The sequence below is a fragment of the Salvelinus sp. IW2-2015 genome, linkage group LG8, assembly GCF_002910315.2.
Source record: "Salvelinus sp. IW2-2015 linkage group LG8, ASM291031v2, whole genome shotgun sequence".
Lineage (NCBI taxonomy): Eukaryota > Metazoa > Chordata > Actinopteri > Salmoniformes > Salmonidae > Salvelinus > Salvelinus sp. IW2-2015.
The window spans coordinates 31,102,299-31,122,428 of record NC_036848.1 but is presented as its reverse complement, the minus strand read 5'-3'; the positions used below and the strand labels follow the sequence as shown (position 1 = coordinate 31,122,428).

The 20,130-nt window shown below is 44.5% G+C and overlaps 2 protein-coding genes across 5 annotated transcripts in view; one reads left to right on the top strand and one right to left on the bottom strand.

The window, feature by feature from the left end:
- Positions 1-323, bottom strand: part of LOC111967721 (FERM and PDZ domain-containing protein 2) — a 48,284-nt gene extending 47,961 nt beyond the window's left edge. For both annotated transcript variants that reach the window (XM_023993012.2, XM_070444869.1), the window contains exon 1: positions 83-323. The gene's annotated coding sequence lies outside the window, so the exon portion shown is untranslated. The remainder of the gene's footprint in view (positions 1-82) is intronic.
- Positions 324-2,241: 1,918 nt separating this feature from the next.
- On the top strand, positions 2,242-20,125 carry LOC111967720 (mitogen-activated protein kinase 8). 3 transcript variants are annotated; one of them, XM_023993010.2, is made up of 12 exons: positions 2,242-2,499; positions 10,192-10,372; positions 10,784-10,913; positions 11,248-11,306; positions 11,781-11,919; positions 12,019-12,184; positions 12,761-12,832; positions 14,527-14,709; positions 15,159-15,283; positions 15,867-15,930; positions 16,521-16,598; positions 16,904-20,125. In XM_023993010.2, the coding sequence occupies exons 2-12, from the start codon at positions 10,251-10,253 to the stop codon at positions 17,050-17,052; spliced, it is 1,287 nt and encodes a 428-aa protein (XP_023848778.1). In that variant the 5' UTR covers positions 2,242-2,499; positions 10,192-10,250; the 3' UTR covers positions 17,053-20,125. The 3 variants fall into 3 exon arrangements, with proteins under 3 accessions (XP_023848778.1, XP_023848777.1, XP_023848779.1); XM_023993009.2 differs by lacking the exon at positions 12,761-12,832 and adding an exon at positions 13,532-13,603 and having other exon boundaries at positions 2,245-2,499; XM_023993011.2 differs by lacking the exon at positions 12,761-12,832 and adding an exon at positions 13,532-13,603 and having other exon boundaries at positions 2,248-2,499; positions 16,899-20,125.
- The last annotated feature ends 5 nt before the right edge of the window (positions 20,126-20,130 follow it).

Below are 20,130 nucleotides of genomic sequence, written 5' to 3'. Positions count from 1 at the left end.
TTCATAGAATACCACATTTGTGTAGAATAGATGTAGGTCTATATTTTTGCGGAATTATATCCAATTAAACCCAAAACTTTACCTTAATTAATTCGATATCGGAAGTCCCTCTTAATTTCTTCAGAATACCTGCAGCTCGAATGTAATCCTCTCAAGCATCACATGGCATTCCACCTGTGGCTGTGCTCTCCGTCGGCAAATTTGTCTAGCCTATCAGGGGACTTTCATCTATCCATCTATAATTCCATCACACGACAGCGCGGAAATAACACATTTCTCCATCGCATATAACGTTCTGGACTCACACGTAGTTACCTGTCTATACTGTGGTTCTGTTAATTTGGACTATTTTTAGACTCCAGCTATAAGAACTCAATTGGATTACGCAGGAGCAGTGTGACAAGTGGCGAGGCAGTGCGCAACCAATTGGTGTGGCCAAGTACTCTGAGCAGCATATACTGTAGCTAATGGTCGTGCTCCCTTGCGCAGACCTTGCATGCATCAACCAATGGTTGCGTGCGACGTCATCAACTGTGTAATCGACTGACAGATTGCTATAATATATGATGTGGTTAGCTGATACTTTACCTGATAAATACCTTTATAGGCGTTGTAAAATCTGGCAGGAGTCAGCAACGCCTGGGCAGAGMAACGCGCCCAATCTGTCAGTTGAACAGTGAGGTGAAAGGAGACAAGTATGTTCCGCTCAGTTCCACTAACCCAAAGTATGTTAAAAAATAGGCATATTTCTTTTTTAATGCGAACTTCAAAAATCACGTGTGATTGTTGTTTGGCTAAAGACGCCAACTCTCCCTCTCTCTTTTCTCTCTTTCTCGCTCTTCTGTCTCTCTCTCTCTTTTTTCTCTCCTTTTCTCTCTCTTTTTCTTCCCCACTCTCTCTCTCTCTCTCTCTCTCTCTCTCTCTCTCTCTCTCTCTCTCTCTCTCTCTCTCTCACACACACACACACAAAATCTCTCTCTCAATTACAATTTAAGGGGCTTTATTGGCATGATAAACATATGTTGACATTGTCAAAGCAAGTAAATTAGATAATAAACAAAAGTGAAATAAACAATACAAAATTTATAGTAAACATTACACTTACAAAAGTTCCAAAATAATAAAGACATTTCAAATGTCATATTATCAAATCAAATCAAATGTATTTATATAGCCCTTCTTACATCAGCTGATATCTCAAAGTGCTGTACAGAAACCCAGGCTAAAACCCCAAACAGCAAGCAATGCAGGTGTAGAAGCACATATTATGTCTATATGATGTGCAAATAGTTAAAATAAATAAACATAAATATAGGTTGTATTTACAATGGTGTTTGTTCTTCACTGGTCACCCTTTTCTTGTGGCAACAGGTCACAAATCTTGCTGCTGTGATTGCGCACTGTGGTATTTTACCCAATAGATATGCGAGTTTATCAAAATTGGATTTGTTCTCGAATTCTTTGTGGGTCTGTGTAATCTGAAGGAAATATGTGTCTATAATATGGTCATACATTTTGCAGGATGTTAGGAAGTGCAGCTAATTTTCCACCTCATTTTGTGGGCAGTGTGCATATAGCCTGTCTTCTCTTGAGAGCCAGTTCTGCCTTCGGCGGCCTTTCTCAATAGCAAGGCTGTGCTCACTGAGTCTGTACATAGACAAATATTTCCTTAATTTTGTGTCAGTCACGGTGGTCAGGTATTCTGCCACTGTGTACTCTCTGTTTATGGCCAAGTAGCATTCTAGTTTGCACTGTTTTTTTGTAAATTCTTTCCAATGTATAAAGCAATTATCTTTTTGTTTTCTCATGATTTGGTTGGGTCTTATTGTGTTGCTGTCCTGGGGCTCTGTGGGGTCTGTTTGTGTTTCTGAACAGAACCCCAGGAGCAGCTTGCTTAGGGGGCACTTCTCCAGGTTAATATTCTGTAGGTGATGGCTTTGATATGGAAGGTTTCTCCCTCTCTCTCTCAATTCAAGGGCTTTATTGGCATGGGAAACATATTCCTCTATCTCTCTCTCACACACACACTATATCTCTCTCTCCTTTCTCTCTCTCTCTCGCTCTCAGTGGGTGTGTTTATTATGGCGAGATGAGAAGTAGAATGCCTAAATGCCTCTAATTTGTCATGCATAATGTTGCATACACTACAAACAGAGAATACCCGCGGGAGGTAGGCTATACAACACTGCAGGGCGTTGCGCTCTTGAATATCACCCAGTTCTCATCCGCAACCGGAAAACATCGCAAGGTTTCGACGACGTCGGTATGAAATAGCAGAAACTGTTTGTGTCACGGAAGCGCAAAGATTAGGCTACGTAGTACACATGTATTTTGCAGATCCAGGCCTGCCAGTGGAAGGAAACGCAGCGGATTCAGAGGTTGTCTTACTAACGAGAAAATATTATAAGATATTCAAACATTCTGCTGCATATTTAAACGGAAGACCAGAAACCGCGGTTTGACAGTTTTGGAATTACGAACGCGTTCTTTTGGAGTGAGGTGAGTTCCATATGAAACCTTTATAAGACATGTTATTGTTAGCAGTGGGGGAGGGGGAGGGTATTGTCACTGATGGGTCGCAAGGAACACAGAAATTACAATAAATAGCTGCAACCAGCTTGCTGGAACATATTGTCGAGTTTCGGCCTATAGGCCTATTGCAATTTTAAAGACGTGCACCGCCTTAAAAAATCTGTCTATTGGATACTTCTCAATGCGCGATGAATTTAAATGCACACGAGACTCTATAAAATACGCTACATTGTAACAAGACTGTAACTACCTGCTGTGTTACATTGTAACAACTACCTATCTTCCCAGCAGATACTGACAACATAAACGACTTGGTTACATTTGACGTGCTACATTTCTCAAATATGAAACACATGCCCGCCATTCGGTAAAGAAATGGGCAATTGACAATTTGCCTACCACCAATTGAGTAGTATAAACTTGTGTTCGCAGGCTTACCTATTCTGCTAGTGCGTCAAGTCGATGTCTATTTAGCAAGTGAGAGGAATAGCAGCAGCTTGTGCAAAATTGTAACTCTTTTGATGGATGAAGTCGTCAGCATATCTGGATCGAATACATTTCATCCAATATACCTAAAACATTGCAGAATAATTAATCGACGGTGTTATGTTCAGGCAGCTGTCACATCGACATAATACCCGTCTATCTACAATAAGAACGCTATTAATATAATTACAATGATGGTAAKTATGGTTCAATCATATCTTCCTTTGACTGTCTATTCATTCGATTAACAACACTTGGCTAAAGATTACTGTCGCATTTCGTTTTGAAAGATGTCGGACACCTTCGTTGGCCATTCCAGCCTAAGGTGTGTCATAGAAGAATGACCTCCGTAACAGATGCAGCCAGAGGCATTTGACAAATTGCTTCTAATTCTGACGTTGCTCGTTCTTGCGGTCAGTGGTGATGGGCTACAGTGTCTTCATTAGCTGSAAAAGTAGGCTGGTGAAAACCACCGATCATTTAAGAAGTCATATTAATTTAGGTTAGATGTAGACACCAGCTGGGCATTAATGGCATGGTCGAGAGACATGGATGATCATTTCCTTCACAGTTATTGCTGTGAATGAAATGGCCCCCATTTTTACTGAAATGTCCCAGACACCACGAACTTGTGATTTTAGAGCGAGACCTTGAAACAGCAACAGACATGTAGCCTTCACCTGTGGGTGGGCGATGTTGTCCGCGACATGCTTCATGGCTACAATTCTCTGCCTCCCTCTAATCGCATATTCTCTCAGCTTCTCTCAGAGTCTCTGTGAGTCTCTGTGAGAGAAGCTCTCTCTCTCTCTACCACTCATCTATCCGAGTGCCACATCTAAAGACCAAATGTCGTTGTTACACCTTCTTCTGCTCCATGGCTCCTGCTGTTAGTAAACRTTGTTGCACACAGTACGTGTTAGTGTTTTTATCCTGTCTGTTAGCTTTTCACAAACGAACTATGATGCAAAATGCTCACATTTCCATTGATCATGTGAATCAAAATAGTGTCATTTATGTTGTTTTAATACAATGACACGCATATCATTCAATTCAGTCCCTCTGTATAGGGCATAGTCATTCAGTTGTTTGCACCGCCATTCATCCTGCTCCAGAGTGCACAATTGCACGGAGCGATTGCACGGAGTGATTTCACTTTTGTGTCGGTAAAGCATTTTGTTCAAGCTCCTCCAAACCTTTTTTTTTAGTCCCTCCATCTCATAGCACGGCTTCGGGCCGTTGACATGCCTTTCATCCGTGATGAACCCCCCCCCCCCCCCCCCCCCCCCCCCCCCCCCAATGCCCCCTCGTGTGAAGAGGAGGGGAAGGTGGCTGTGTAGGCGTATGGAGGTCAAGTAATGGTCTGTCGACTGTGCAGCCATCAGCCAGTGGAAATGGGCCTACATTTGAGTAATGATTTTCTCTTCTAACTCCATATCAAATCCAGCGCTCCCTCCCTCTCTTTTTTTCTCTCTCTCTCTCTGCCTCACTCCTTCCTTCTATTTGCCTGAGCAATGAGTCTTAAATAAACATTTCTGCAGGCTCAAATGGGCATCAGACAGTGGTGCTAGTCACTCTCGATGTGATAGCTGTGCGATTTCTCTATTGGCTTGTGAGAAACGTTCCTAGCGCTGCCCCATATCTCAGCCAAGCAAGCAACTAAAGTGTTTGTTTTTAAGCTGCTATATTTGCTATAATGCTAGCAAAGAACTTCCACAAACCTCAGGAAAGGCCTTTTTTAAAGCTGTAGAGAAATGATGTACAGTGCCTTCGAACAGTATTCAGACCCCTTTACTTTTTCCACATTTTGTTAAGTTACAGCCTTATTCTAAAGTTGATTAAATATATTTTTCCCCCTCATCAATTTACACACATGAACCATAATGATAAAGCAAAAACAGTTATTTTTTGTATTTTTTTTGTATATTACATTTAAATAAGTATTGAGACCCTTTACTCAGTACTTTGTTGAAGCACCTTTAGCAGCGATTACAGCATTGATTCTTCTTGGGAATGACACTACAAGCMTGGCACACCTGTATCTGGGGAGTTTCTACAGATCCTCTCAAGCTCTGTCGGGTTGGATGGGGAGCGTTGCCACACAGCTATTTTCAGGTCTCTCCAGAGATGTTCAATCGGGTTCAAGTCCGCTCTGGCTGGGACACTCAAGGACATTCAGAGACTTTTCCCAAAGCCWCTCCTGCGTTGTCTTGGCTGTGTGCTTAGTGTCATTATCCTGATGGATGGTGAACCTTCACCCCAGTCTGAGGACCTGAGCGCTCTGGAGGTAGGTTTTCATCATGTACTTTGCTCCGTTCATCTTTGCCTCGATCCTGACTAGTCTCCCAGTCCCTGCCGCTGAAAAACATCCCCACAGGATGWTGCTGCCACCACCAATCTTCACCATAGGGATGGTGTCAGGTTTACCCCAGACGTGATGCTTGGCATTCAGGCCAAAGAGTTCAATCTTGGTTTAAATCAGACCAGAGAATATTGATTCTCATGGTCTGAGAGTCTTTAGGTGCCTTTTGGCAAACTCCAAGCYGGCTGTCATGTGCCTTTTAGTGAGGAGTGGCTTCCGTCTGGCCACTCTACCATAKAAGCCTGATTGGTGGATTGCTGCAGAGATGGTTGTCCTTCTGGAAGGTTCTCCCATCTTCACAGAGGAACTCTGGAGCTCTGTCAGAGTGACCGTCGGGTTCTTGGTCAACTCCCTGACCAAGGCCCTTGTCCCCCGATTGCTCAGTTTGGCCAGCTCTAGGAAGAGTCTTGGTGGTTCCAAACTTCTCCCATTTAAGATTGATGGATGCCATTGTGTTCTTGGGGATCTTCAATGCTGCAAAAATGTTTTGGTACCCTTTCCCAGATCTGTGCCTCYACATAATCCTGTCTGGGAGCTCTACGGACAATTCCTTCGACCTCATGGCTTAATTTTTGCTCTGACATGCACTGTCAACTGTGGGACATTTATATAGTCAGGTGTGTGCCTTTCCAAATCATGTCCAATCAATTGCATTTACCACAGGTGGACTCCAATCAAGTTGTAGAAACATCTCAAGGATGATCAATGGAAACTGTCACGCCCTGACCTTAGCGAGCCGTTTTATTTCTCTATTTGGTTAGGTCAGGGTGTGATGTGGGGTGGGCATTCTATGTGTTGTATTTCTTTGTGTTTGGCCGAGTGTGGTTCCCAATCAGAGGCAGCTGTCMATCGTTGTCTCTGATTGGGAATCATACTTAGGCAGCCTGTTTTGCCACCTTAGTTGTGGGTAGTTGTCTTTGTTAGTTGCCTGTATAGCCCTAGTAAGCTTCACATTCGTTTTTGTTGTTTCTTGTTTTGTTGGCGACATTTAAAATAAAGAAAAATTAACGCTCACCACGCTGCACCTTGGTCCGGTCATTTCCCTGACGACGTTCGTGACAGAACTACCTACCACTACCAAAAGGAAAAAGAGGCGTGGCCGGGAGGAGCAGCGTTTTCTGGAGGAATGGACATGGGAGGAGATCTTGGAAGGCAAGGGACCCTGGGCAAAGGCTGGAGAGTATTGGCGTCCAAGGGAGGAGATAGAGGCGGCGAAAGCAGAGCGGCGACAGTACGAGGAGTTGGCACAGCGGAGCAGGCACGAGAGGCAGCCCCCCCCATTTTTTTTTGGGGGGGGGGCACATGAGGAGATTGGCTGAGTCAGGTTGGAGACCTGAGCCAACTCCCCGTGCTTACCGTGGGGAGTGTGTGACTGGTCAGGCACCATGTTATGCAGTGATGCGCACGGTGTCTCCAGTGCGCACTCATAGCCCGGTGCGCTATATTCCAGCTCCCCGCATGGTGCCGGCTCAGTGCATCTGGCCTCCAGTGCGTCTCTACGGCCCAGGATATCCTGCGCCGYCTCTGCGCACTGTGTCTCCGSTGTGCCTGCACAGCCCAGTGCGTCCTGTGCTAGKGCCCCGCATTTGCCGGGCGAAAGTAACCATCCAGCCAGGACGGGTTGTGCCAGCTCTACGCTTGAGACCTCCAGTGCGCCTCCACGGCCCAGCGTATCCGGTTCCTGCTCCAGTGCATCTCCCCAGTTCAGTYAGACCTGTTCTGATTCCACGTACCAGGCCCCCAGTAGGTCTCCCCAGCCTGGTGAGCCCTGTGGCAGCTCCACGCACCAGGCTTCCTGTACGCCTCCACAGTCCAGTACGTCCTGTGCCTCCTCTCCGCACTCGCCCTGAGGTGCGTGTCATCAGCCCGGTGCCACCGGTGCCGGTCCCACGCATCAAGCCTCCAGTGCACCTACACACACCAGAGCTTCCGGCAACAGTTCCCAGTCCAGAGCTTCCGGCGACAGTTCCCAGTCCAGAGCTTCCGGTGACAGTTCCCAGTCCAGAGCTTCCGGCGACAGTTTCCAGTTCGCAGAGCTTCCGGCGACGTTTCACAGTTCGGAACCTCCAGCGACGTTTCACAGTCCGAAACCTCCAACGACGGGCCACAGTCCGGAACCTCCAACGACAGGCCACAGTCCGGAACCTCCAACGACGGTCTACAGTCCGGAACCTCCAACGACGGTCTACAGTCCGAAACCTCCAACGACTGTCTACAGTCCGGAGCCTCCAACGACAGTCCACAGGTCCGAGTCTCCAACGACGGTCTACAGTCCGGAACCTCCAACGACAGTCCCCAGTCCGGAGCCTCAACGACGGTCCACAGTCCGGAGCCTCCAGCGACGGTCCCCAGTCCGGGGCCTGCAGCGAGGGTCCCAGTCCGGGGCTGCAGCGAGGGTCCCCAGGCGGGGCCTGCAACGAGGGTCCCCAGGCCGGGGCCTGCAACGAGGGTCCCCAGTCCGGGGCCTGCGGAGAAGGTCCCCAGTACGGAGTTGGGGCGAGGGTCCCCAGTCCGGGGCCTGCGGAGAAGGTCCCCAGTCCGGGGTCGGCGACGAGGGTCCCCGCACCAGAGGCGCCACCTTTAGTGGGGTGAGCCAGAGGTGGAGCGGGGTCTGCGTCCAGCACCGGAGCCGCCACCGAAGTAGATGCCCCACCGGACCCTCCCCTATAGGTTCAGGTTTGCGGCGGAAGTCCGCACCTTTGGGGGGGTACTGTCACGCCTGACCTTAGAGAGCCGTTTTATTTCTCTATTTGGTTAGGTCAGGGTGTGATGTGGGGTGGGCATTCTATGTGTTGTATTTCTTTGTGTTTGGCCTGAGTGTGGACATTTAAAATAAAGAAAAATGTACGCTGCACCTTGGTCCGGTCATTTCCCTGACGACGTTCGTGACAGAAACGGGATGCACCTGAGTCAATTTTGAGTCTTATAGCAAAGGGTCTGAATAATTATGTAAATAAGGTATTTTTTTAATGTATTTTTTAATGCATTTGCAAATATTTCTAAAAACCTGTTTTGGCTTTGTCATTATGGGGTATTGTGTGTAGATTTTTTTTTTTTATTTCACCTTTATTTAACCAGGTAGGCCAGTTGAGAACAAGTTCTCATTTACAACTGCGACCTGGCCAAGATAAAGCAAAGCAGTGCGACAAAAACAACAACACAGAGTTACATATAAACAAACGTACAGTCAATAACACAAAATAATAGAAAAATAGACAAATCTAGGTACAGTGTGTGCAAATGTAGGCAGGTAGGCAATAAATAGTCCCTAGAGGTGAAAATAATTACAATTTAGCATTAATACTGGAGTGATAGTAGAGATACTGGGGTGCAAGAGGGTAAGCAAGTAGAGATACTGGGGTGCAAGAGGGTAAGTAATAATATGAGGATGAGGTGTGGCTGTGTACAGGTACAGTGATCGGTAAGCTGCTCAGACAGCTGATGCTTAAAGTTAGAGAGGGAGATATAAGACTCCAGCTTCAGTGATTTTTTGRAATTCGTTCCAGTCATTGGCAGCAGCAGAGAACTGGAAGGAAAGGCGGTGTTGGCTTTGGGGATGACCAGTGCAATATACCTGCTGGAGCGCGTGCTACGGATGGGTGTTGCTATTGTGACCAGTGAGCTGAGATAAGGCGGGGCTTTACCTAGCAAAGACTTATAGATGACCTGGAGCCAGTGGGTTTTGCGACGGATATGTAGTGAGGGCCAGCCAACGAGAGCATACAGGTCGCAGTGGTGGGTAGTATATGGGGCTTTGGTGATAAAACGGATGGCACTGTGATAGACTACATCCAGTTTGCTGAGTAGAGTGTTGGGGGCTATTTTGTAAATGACATCGCCTAAGTCAAGGATCGGTAGGATATTCCGTTTTACGAGGGTATGTTTGGCAGCATGATTGAAGGAGGCTTTGTTGCGAAATAGGAAGCCGATTCTAGATTTAATTTTGGATTGGAGTCGCTTAATGTGAGTCTGGAAGGAGAGTTTACAGTCTAACCAGACACCTAGGTATTTGTAGTTGTCCACATATTCTAAGTCAGAACTGTCCAGAGTAGTGATGCTAGTTTTACTAGCATTTCAAAGCAGTTGGAGGCCACGGAAGGAGTGTTGTATGGCGTTGAAGCTCGTTTGGAGGTTTGTTAGCACAGTGTCCAAAGAAGGGCCAGATGTATACAAAATGGTATCGTCTGCATAGAGGTGGATCAGAGAATCACCAGCAGCTAGAGCGACATCATTGTTATATATATATATATACAGAGAAAAGAGTCGGCCCGAGAATTGAACCCTGTGGCACCCCCATGGAGACTGCCAGAGGTCCGGACAACAGGCCCTCCAATTTGACACGCTGAACTCTATCTGAGAAGTAGGTGGTGAACAAGGCGAGGCAGTCATTTGAGAAGCCAAGGCAATTGAGTCTGCCGATAAGAATGAGGTGATTGACAGAGTCGAAAGCCTTGACCAGGTCGATGAAGACGGCTGCACAGTATTGTCTTTTATCGATAGCGGTTCTGATATCGTTTAGGACCTTGAGCGTGGCTGTGATTGAGGTGTACATTTAAAAAAAAAAACATTTTAGAATAAGGATGTAACATAACAAAATGTGGAAAAGGGGACAAGGTCTAAATACTTTCAGAATGCACTGTAAATTATCCAAATGTCATTGCTTTTTACACTAAATGCAGCCTGTCAATCAAATTCTCAATGCAGCCTATGTCAATCAATCAAAAAAAACTATGGCTTGGAATGTTCAGGTAATAAGCTGATGAAATGCTAGTACTTTAAAAAAATCTCCCTGCTGTCTTCTCCCTCTTTCTTAGGTCTTGAGGCAGAAGTTCCACTTGGATGCCCAAAATACACACTTTGTCCAGATTTCATCATGAATCGGAATAAGCGTGAAAAGGAGTTTTACAGTTTAGACGTCGGGGATTCCACTTTTACGGTGTTGAAGCGCTACCAGAATTTAAGACCCATAGGCTCCGGAGCACAAGGGATTGTCTGGTGAGTAGACGGAGCTGTGAATTAGACAGGAAAAGACATGCGTTGTAGCCCTGTACTTATTATCAAGTGGCTATGTTAGAACTGCGTGTGTTACGTTAGAAAATAACATTATCTAACATAACCATTTGATAGCTTTTTTAAAAATAGCATTGGAAGTCAATATGATATGTTATTAGCTGTTGCAGGTTGTTTGTATGCCATTGGTCCAGTATTAGACTTCGATCACTTGTACCTTGTTATTGATCTAGGATATGGGAAAGTGTGAACAACTCACACGCCTCCTAGTTTAAAAAMAAAAAAAGATCATATTTTATTAAAAAAGGATTAAAGACATTGATGTTTGGCCATYCTTGCCTTCTTCAGATTGCGTCATGCAGTATGGACAAACCTGTTATATTTTGTGTTTCCCAGCTCAGCATATGACCACAACCTTGAACGCAACGTTGCAATTAAAAAGCTCAGCCGACCTTTCCAGAACCAGACCCATGCCAAAAGAGCTTACAGAGAACTGGTGCTCATGAAATGTGTCAACCATAAGAACGTAAGCTATTTTTCCCCRCTCTCTCTGAACCTGCGATAGCAAAAAGGGCGAGTGCACGTGGGAAAGGGAGTTGTAAAAATGTGTCTCGTTTTCACGACAGAGATCGTTCCAGAATGTTGCTATCCTCTTGTAGCTTTTACGCGAGCCCTTGGCGTTTCCATTTTTCAAATGTTCAATTGCCTGTTTCCTGTAGCGCTATCTGTTTTTTTAGCATAGAACCCTCCTGCTGTTTTTAGTGCACCCGTATGCAGCGTGTTGTCACCGCTGAATGCAGTGTCCCTCCATATGCTGCTCATAGAACCATGATGCACTGATGCGTTTTGTAACTCCACAGATTATTGGCTTGTTAAATGTATTCACGCCACAGAAGACACTGGAGGAGTTCCAAGATGTGTAAGTAAAGTCGTCGTCGCCCTTGGTTTTACATAATATATGCTCAGTGTTCCCTGGTAGGCTGTAGTGCTGAAATGGCAGGAAGTATATACAGCAATTGTTTTGTGCAGTGTATGGTGGTTGGGGTCGGGGTCCATTGTGGGATAACGGATGGGTTAGTATGTTGCAGTGCATGGGACGAAATGTGATTTCATTCTCACAGCGGAGGGAGGGACTGTGAGAATCTCTGTCTGCCTGATTGGAGCTAAAAATACAAAATGAACAAATCATAGCCTGAGGGTATACGGACCGTTTTGCTATGACGGAGGAGGCAGCCTGTGTGTGTGTGTGTGTGTGAGAGAGACGTAATCGGTGTGTATTCTTGCATGTGCTTGGGTGTATCTGTGTGTGTTTGCCTGTGTATGCATATGTTTGTGAGTGTGTGCGTGTCATCTCACCCACCCTTCCTTCCCTCTCCTCTGTATCCGTCCCCAGTTATATTGTGATGGAGCTGATGGATGCCAACCTGTGCCAGGTGATCCAGATGGAGCTGGACCACGAGCGGCTGTCCTATCTGCTCTACCAGATGCTGTGTGGCATCAAGCACCTTCACGCCGCGGGCATCATACACAGGGTAGACACAAACACGCATGCCTTGCCTAGCCTGACATTTCTAGAGTTATCCACCCATCCCATATCTCTAAACCACATCCCCTCCTGACCCCACCCTCAGGATCTGAAACCCAGCAACATTGTGGTAAAGTCGGACTGCACACTGAAGATCCTGGACTTCGGATTGGCCAGGACAGCGGCCACAGGCCTCCTGATGACCCCGTATGTGGTGACCCGCTACTACCGCGCCCCTGAAGTCATCTTGGGCATGGGTTACCAGGCCAACGGTGAGTGAGTGACCGATCATCAGAGCTGTGCGTGCTGCGGGAAACGCTGCCTGTCGCATGCTCCGCCCACAATGTCCTAACACCCACCCACCCTCACAGCCACACCCCCCTCCCGTGTCAGTGTCACWGTCTGAGGTGACGGTGGCATGCCTGGCTATGCATTGTGGGTTCCTTTCCTCCGGTGTAGAGAGCCAGTGCACAGCAGATGTAGCGCTTGTGTTTTCTAAGAGGCCGCCCAGAGACGGTGCAGCTGGACTAGGRGTCAGTGGGAATCCAGTCACGTGTGGATCCACTGGTTCACTTTAGTGCGCATGCCTTTAACAATTAACATTTTCCGCAAGAATGTCTTATGTGCAGATGTGATGGGGCTTGATATCGCCGAATCATTGGACTCGGGTTTGTTGTGCGATGAAATTCAGTGCTCAAATACGGGGGGAAAGGTTTATTTAACTTCTACTTCTACTGCCTGGAAATATGGGCATCRCTGTACTCTTGACCAAAAATGTCCCAAACTTTCCTGCTGACTTGTTGCTTTGCTTATTTTCTTCTCCTTCTTTCTATGCTACACATATCTAGTGGATATATGGGCTGTGGGCTGCATTATGGCAGAAATGGTTCGCCACAAAATCCTTTTTCCAGGAAGGGATTGTATCCTTGTGCTGCTTGCAGCAGCTCAGTTCAGCATTTGCACACAAAAAAAAACGTCGCCGAGTTTCTTTTTGAAGCCGTGCTCATTACAATGGATCGCAGCGATCGTGTCAAAGAGCAACTGTCGAAATTCCATCTCTCTTCTGATATGCCTGACACCTCCTCGCCCACTTCTACCCCCCCACACCTTCACTCTATCCCCCAAGCACCCATCACTGTAGCTGGAAGCACATCTGACTCACACATCAAGCACCTGAAATAGAATGGTTTGCTCCTTTAATTTGTACCAAGACATTGCAATTGCAAAAGATACCCTCTTATCTCATATTATTGTTTGACGGTCTTCTTCAAAGATAAACAGCCGTATATGGTGGACTGGTAGAGCTTTTATCAATGATCTAAAATTGGCTTTTGTCTATTAAATTGATGGTAGTCCACTGAGAGTCTTGAGGGTGGTATGTAGGCAGTTCTCTGGCCCTCTTCCACTTTGATTAATAATATGCCAGAGAGTGAACCAGCAAACCCATATCATGATGCACTGCTTAGTCGGACACTGACAGCGGTTTGACGTGAGAGTTTGCATGCGTTCATTTACTTTGTTTGCACTCACACACATCACCTTGTCTGCATCGTTATTCGTTCCTCGTTTTGTTATTTTTCAGTTCTGCATGCTAATTTGATTGTCATTTCATTTTTCAGTTGATGTCTGGTCTATTGGCTGCATCATGGCAGAAATGGTCCGAGGTAGTGTGTTGTTCCCAGGCACAGATCGTATCCTTACRTGGACCCTCATCGTCCCTCCATTGTGTGTGTGAGTTTGTAGGTATGTGTGTGCAAATTTGTTTGTTATGTGTGTGAAAATGTGTGTGTGTTGTGGTGCTGAGACCGTCCTACTACTGCATACAAATTCATTTCCGTTGGGTGTATGTGAATGGGTTTGTACCATAGAGATAGATCGAGGATTCTAGTGCTCAAAAGCCCGTTTCAGTATCGGCAGCGACATTGAGGACTTCCACCATTTTGAAGTAGTCAACTGTGTGGGACTTCCTATGGGTTAAGGAAGGATCACATAATTCCATCCAGGTCACCAGGGATCAGCCAATTAATTACACTTGTGGGGAAACGTTCTATAACTTCAGATGGAAATAAATCACCAACCTCGGCTTATACCGGTTCAAATAACTCACTCTAGGTGGCAGTATACATCCTTTCAGTTTGTTTGCCAAGTCATACAACTAGTAGAAGAAGAACATTCACTACTTCAAAATTGAGATGGCCTCAATGGTGCTGCCCGTACTCTCACAGACTCCATATTGGGACCGATACCATGATGCGATGTCTATGGTTGGTACCTGTCGGAGGCCGTTTCAACTGAAGGGAAAACTGTTCTGTTCACTTCACCTCATTATACAGTCCCACACCGAGGCTTTCGGTTCTGTTTTCAGTGTTTTGTGTGTCTGTCTCATGGGAGAACAGACGATCAAACAGCTTTCCCTTGATTACTCAGTCACAGTTGCTCAACAAAGGCAACAGTGAACGAAATTAGCCTCCTCCATGTGTCCAGTGTCCATAATTCTCCACGACAACCGATTTCTTTATACTAACTACAAACCCAAAACTTTGTCAATCGTCCCCCTTGTGAAAAGCCTCTGAAAAGCCCTGTGCAGCGTTTTTCTTACATGTTGGAATGTCAGATATTGATCAGTGGAACAAGGTGATCGAGCAGTTGGGGACTCCCAGTCAGGAGTTCCTGATGAAGCTCAACCAGTCGGTAAGGACCTACGTGGAGAACAGACCCCGCTACGCCGGGTTCACCTTTGAGAAGCTCTTCCCCGACGTCCTCTTCCCAGCCGACTCGGAGCACAACAAACTGAAAGGTAAGCGGGGAGAGCACCCCCCCCTGTGGGACACCCAAAGCATGAAAACTGCAGTATTGTGTGTCATTGAGAGGTGCCTGTTGTGAGAAGCAAAATGTCTCCTACATGTTTGTATGGCTAAAATATTCTAAATCTATAGACAGTTATTTGCTGAATATAAGTACATTACGTGCCTAACACTTTCTCTGATATACACTAACTAATAGAGTCCGACTTACTTATGTGATCAATTGTTAATTCCACAGAAAGTAGTCAAGTTAGATGATGATGATGATGATTAATGCAGTCTTTTATGTAGTGGTTTGAAGCCTTACTCTGCTTTGATTCTGATCATGTTTGACGAGGGGACTATTCTGGCACACTACACTAATTTATCAGCACAGTGAATGTCAGCCGAGTCGACTTTACCCATGCCATTAATTTCTCTATTTTTCTTAATTGCCTCGCAGCAAGTCAAGCCAGAGACCTATTATCAAAGATGCTGGTAATAGATGCATCCAAACGGATCTCTGTGAGCGAGGCTCTCCAGCACCCCTACATCAACGTGTGGTATGATCCAACTGAAGTGGAGGCGGTAAGCACTTACTTGCTCATTATGTGGGCGTGTAGGGGTGGCTCTTGTGTCGTCTACTCTTATGTTAGATAATAACATGACTCTTCAGGTCTACTCTGTGTGTGTCTTAATGTGTGTGCATGCTTCTAAAAAAACACATTTAGTTGTGGTTCACAGTAAGAGGGACCATGAAAGCCCCGTGAGTTTGCCTGCCTGCCAAAGGCTTAGGCCACATCAGATGGTAAACGTCTCTGACTGTTTATCAGGCCGTCGCTGAAAGCAGGTGCTCTGGATTTGACTTCCATTGACAGGCAGGTTGTCAGCGCAGAGATTGCACTCGGATGTGTCAACCTGTTTTTCCCTCAGTCACGAAATCTCCACCTCGGCTAACGCGCAGTGTGTGGGTGAAGAATGAGATGTTGCACTCCCCTCAGTCATTCACCAGTCCTCAAAACGGACATAAAACGGCCTTGAGACGTGTAGATTTGGCAGCAGTGCAGCAGCGCCTTGCACATATTTCAATGTGACTCAGCCAAGTGAAGAGAAGGTCATCAGTCCKCGTGTCACCCCACTTACAGTATGCTCTGTCCTGTTCCTGTTGCAGCCCCCACCGTTGATCACTGACAAGCAGCTGGATGAGAGGGAACACACAGTGGAGGAGTGGAAAGGTACAGTAGAGAGAGCGAAGCCATTTTGCTTACCCATGCTTTGACGCATACACTGAGCACTTTTAAATGTTTGCACTATGTTACATTACAATTGCACATTACTCTACTAAGAATCTACATCTCACGGTATACTTGTGGGACATTTAATATTCATATTTGAGTGTTATGCAGGTTTTCCCCTTTGTGTGTGTCTGTTTGTCCTAACAAATCCCTGTCTAAAGTGTGTGGTGTGTCCTTTGCCTGCCTCCCTGTCTAATCTAAACCTGGTCTGATGATTTTTGACAGAGCCCTGTTTATTGACTCTATTCTCAAGTGTCGACTCCGTGTCACGTCATGCTTGCTGTGTTGCGGTTTGTCATGCTCTTCTTAGGTTTATGTCTCCTGTSTAAGGTTGCAAAATTCCCCAACTTTCCCAAAATTCCCAGATTTTCCAAAATCCCGGTTGTAGGATTCCCAGATGTCCTCCTTATTCCCTCCTGATTCCAGGAATCTTCCAATCCGGAATTCTGGGAAACCTGAGCGTTTTGGTGAAGTTATCGGACGTTGCAACTGTACTCGCTCTCTTTACCAAATGTTGTGTTCCATCACAGATTTGATATACATGGAGGTCCAGGACTGGGAGGAGAGAACGAAGAATGGAGTGATCCGGGGACAGCCAGCGTCTTTAGGTTAGTTTAGAGCGTTGTCTCTATGGGGATTGAGCACTCCCGCTCTGATTATAGCTTATAACTATGGCCCAGCCTTTTTCCTGGCCTGGTCCTAGTGCACTGTGGTAGGAACAAATTGAGACGGGCACGGTCTCTCTGCCCATAATCGGCTTCTGCTCCAGATCCGACTTGAAGGACCATGTTCATTTCTTTAAGAAACMTTCCTCTTTTTCTCTCTGCTGAAATGTCATAGCCTAACCAGAAGTCATTTGTGGTTCAAGTCTGACTTGATGCCCCTTCTATGTTTCTCCATACATGTAGCACAGGTGCAGCAGTGAGCAGCGGCTCCCAGCAGTACCCTTCTGTATCGTCCTCGTCCGTCAACGATGTGTCCACCGACCCCACCCTGYCTTCCGACACGGACAGCAGCCTGGAGACAGCCTCTAACACGGACCCACTGGGCTGCTGCAGATGACTATCACCCTGCCCTGGGCCCTGTCCCACCGGTCCCTCCGCTTGTCTTCAATGGTGTAGAGTTTAGGCCAGTTTCACCTTTTTTTAAATTATTTTTTAATCCTTTATAATTTTCCCCGAAAACTACTGCTACAGAGTTATTTGAGTTATTTTCTTTTTGAGTCCAGGCTGTAATTTATTGTGGCATATCAATATTTTTTTAACCTGAGAATGATTTCACTACGCTGTGGTTTCGACCGCTGGTGAGAATTTGAGAACATCTGTAAAAGCTTTATCAAAGCTTCTTTTTTTGTTTGTTTTTAGTTTCATCAACTTTTAGTTCAAGATACTGCTWTTTCAATTGGCCATATTGATGTTGAATGAGTTTGTACAGATTTTATGGTAAATATATTTTTTTCAATTTGAGTTTGCAGTAAGCCATTTCAACTATCATTTAATTGATGTCTAATTTTAGTACTCCCCTTCAGAATAGTAATATTACTTTGCCTATTTCATATGGGATTTTGTGTTTTAATGCATATATCCATTGGATTGAATTTCGAGAAACTTTAGAACTGTTTTCCTCTTGTGAGTCTACTTCCTTGTAAAGAAATCCAAGTTGATGAAACAGCTTTCTTTTTGGTTCTCTTTGTTCTTTGTTAGTTTAGTCTTAAAATATCTCAAAATGCTGTTTGATTCCTGAACCATTTTTCCTTTTGGTAAGAGAAGAAATGTTGTGTTTCTTTTTTTCACTAAAAAGTTTTCCGGAATTTTCTTTTCATATTTCATGGGTATTCCAGTATATGATCAAAAGGATGCAGATAGGTCCAGAAAGGAAACAACTCAGAAGATGTTGATCATTTTAATTTTGTCAGAGAGCTGTAGGCACTTCTTCCTCGGCTCTGGTCAGTTATTCTCCAGTGAWTCTTTTCTCCAGGTGGCTTTTGCTTTGACAGTGGGGTTATGTTAAACACTAGGACAGAGAAATATGGCAGTGGCACTACTGTGCAGGTGTACGCTGAGAAGCTTTGTGAGAAATGGGATGTGACTAGTTGTGAGGAGGAGGAGTCCTATGAAGACTGCGCTACGGTTCGGTCCGAACATGGACGTAGAGAGGGCTTGTGTATGTGGTGATGTTGATTGTCTTTGGAGGGATGGAGATTTTGCAGGCTGCAAGCGCAGAAACAAACTATATACAAAAAAAAAAATCGGATCTAATTTTATTAACGTAATATAAATATACCTTAACGATTTTGTTTTTACGGTTGCCAACGTGCTGTATATTGAACATTTCTAATTGGGAAAATMATGAGTGTAATAAGCTGGATCTCAGAGAAGGTATTGGCTAAGCCCTTTGCAGAAGGTGTATGCATGTGTGTACTAAATCTATTCCGCACTAAGCTCAATACAGTACTTCACAAAATAATTACTGAACCACCACGAAATCCAAGTTTATCAATGATTCTGAACTGTATGCAATAATAGTGTCCCTCCAGTGTATGTTTTGTTTATTATTTTGCTTTAAAAAGGGAAAAGTGCCTGTAGTTTGTCAATCGTTCATTCCTGAGGATCTAGGAAGAGGAGTAGTCGTCATGGTGTGCACACTGTAGGTTGTTAATGGTTTCTGATAAGGACTATAGTAGTTTCCACAAATAAGTCAATCACATTTTGAGGCCGTTATCAAAAAATGCATTGTATATTTTTCTACGGCATCGGTATGACCCTGAAGTTGGAGTCTACGTTCTGTCAAGCGGATGATGTATGCTTTAGAATATTTTAGCACATAATATACGTTTGAAATAGTTTAAAAAAAGGGGCAGTTTTAGGTAGGTCTTTCATCAAAGTTAAATACTTAAAAAAAATATATAACAATCACTGGTAGGCATGTGTGGTTTGCGGCTTTACTTTGCATAATGAGAATGTGCTTGATGATTTTAGAAGGGACGATTTCTTTTGCCTAATTTCCTCGGTTTTATATTAAACCAAATGTATTTGCGCCGAATGGTAACTGTGGCAGTGTAGATGTTATGTGGTGGTGTTGAATAATTCCTGTCCTAAATAGAGTCATTTCAGAATGTAAAATGTAACCTAATGGATTATTTGGCAACATGACGTGTCGTGGAAGGGGAAGCAGAATAACAGCCAATGAGATCTATCCACTATTATAGAAGCTGTGTTATAACACAAGAACATAATTAATCAAGACAAGATATTTTGTTATTTTGAAGTGGTCTTAATTTTGTTAGCCCAGCATTATTGGGGATATATTTGGAATTTGTAGACTTTCTTTTGATTTTGTATCACATCGCTCTCTCGAAAAAAAGTATCATCATGATTTTAAGTAGGCTTTGATGAACTACCTCACTAAATTTCAATAAGTTCTTGGATACTTAGTTGCCCACATGATTAGCTATTGAAGACATGTGAATACAGATTCCGTTATTTATTTATTTGAAAGTGTACTATTGTCAATGTTAGGAAACTTCTAGTTTTGTACATTATGAATACTTCACCTAGAAGTAAAGATAATTGTTTATGTACATTTCCTTTAAAAAAAATAAACATTTTTTTTTTTTTTTTTTTTACAGTTCATGTGCAATACCTTCCTCAAAATGTGCTAGGACTAAACTAAGTGATGGGTCTAGCCCATATTAGTTTGTATGTTTCTGAAGGTAGAGAAATGTTTGGTACTGTCAATCCATGTTTTCCTTTTTTTATGAATTAGGATGATTCTCTATGACTTTAATCTAGTCATGATGTTACGTAATCGGTCCTATACCAGTCCAATCTGTGGCCAGAGGGAGCAGAGAGAGGGGAGTACATCATGCGTGGCCAATAGATTTTGATCGGTAAGGCCAAATAATGATAAATAAAAGATAAGTAATGCCTAAAAACAAAGTCATATGTATGGTGCTGGTTTGTTATGTTTGCTAGTGAAGCCAGCCATGCAAGTAGTTAAGAATTCTTGGCTCTGTGCGTCTGGGATCACAGCCAATGAACAGTGCACTATTAGAATAAATGCATTGGGATCTGATGATACCCCCCCCCCAAAAAAAAAAAAAATATGTACTGCAAATAAAAGAAACACAATTTGAGTCAT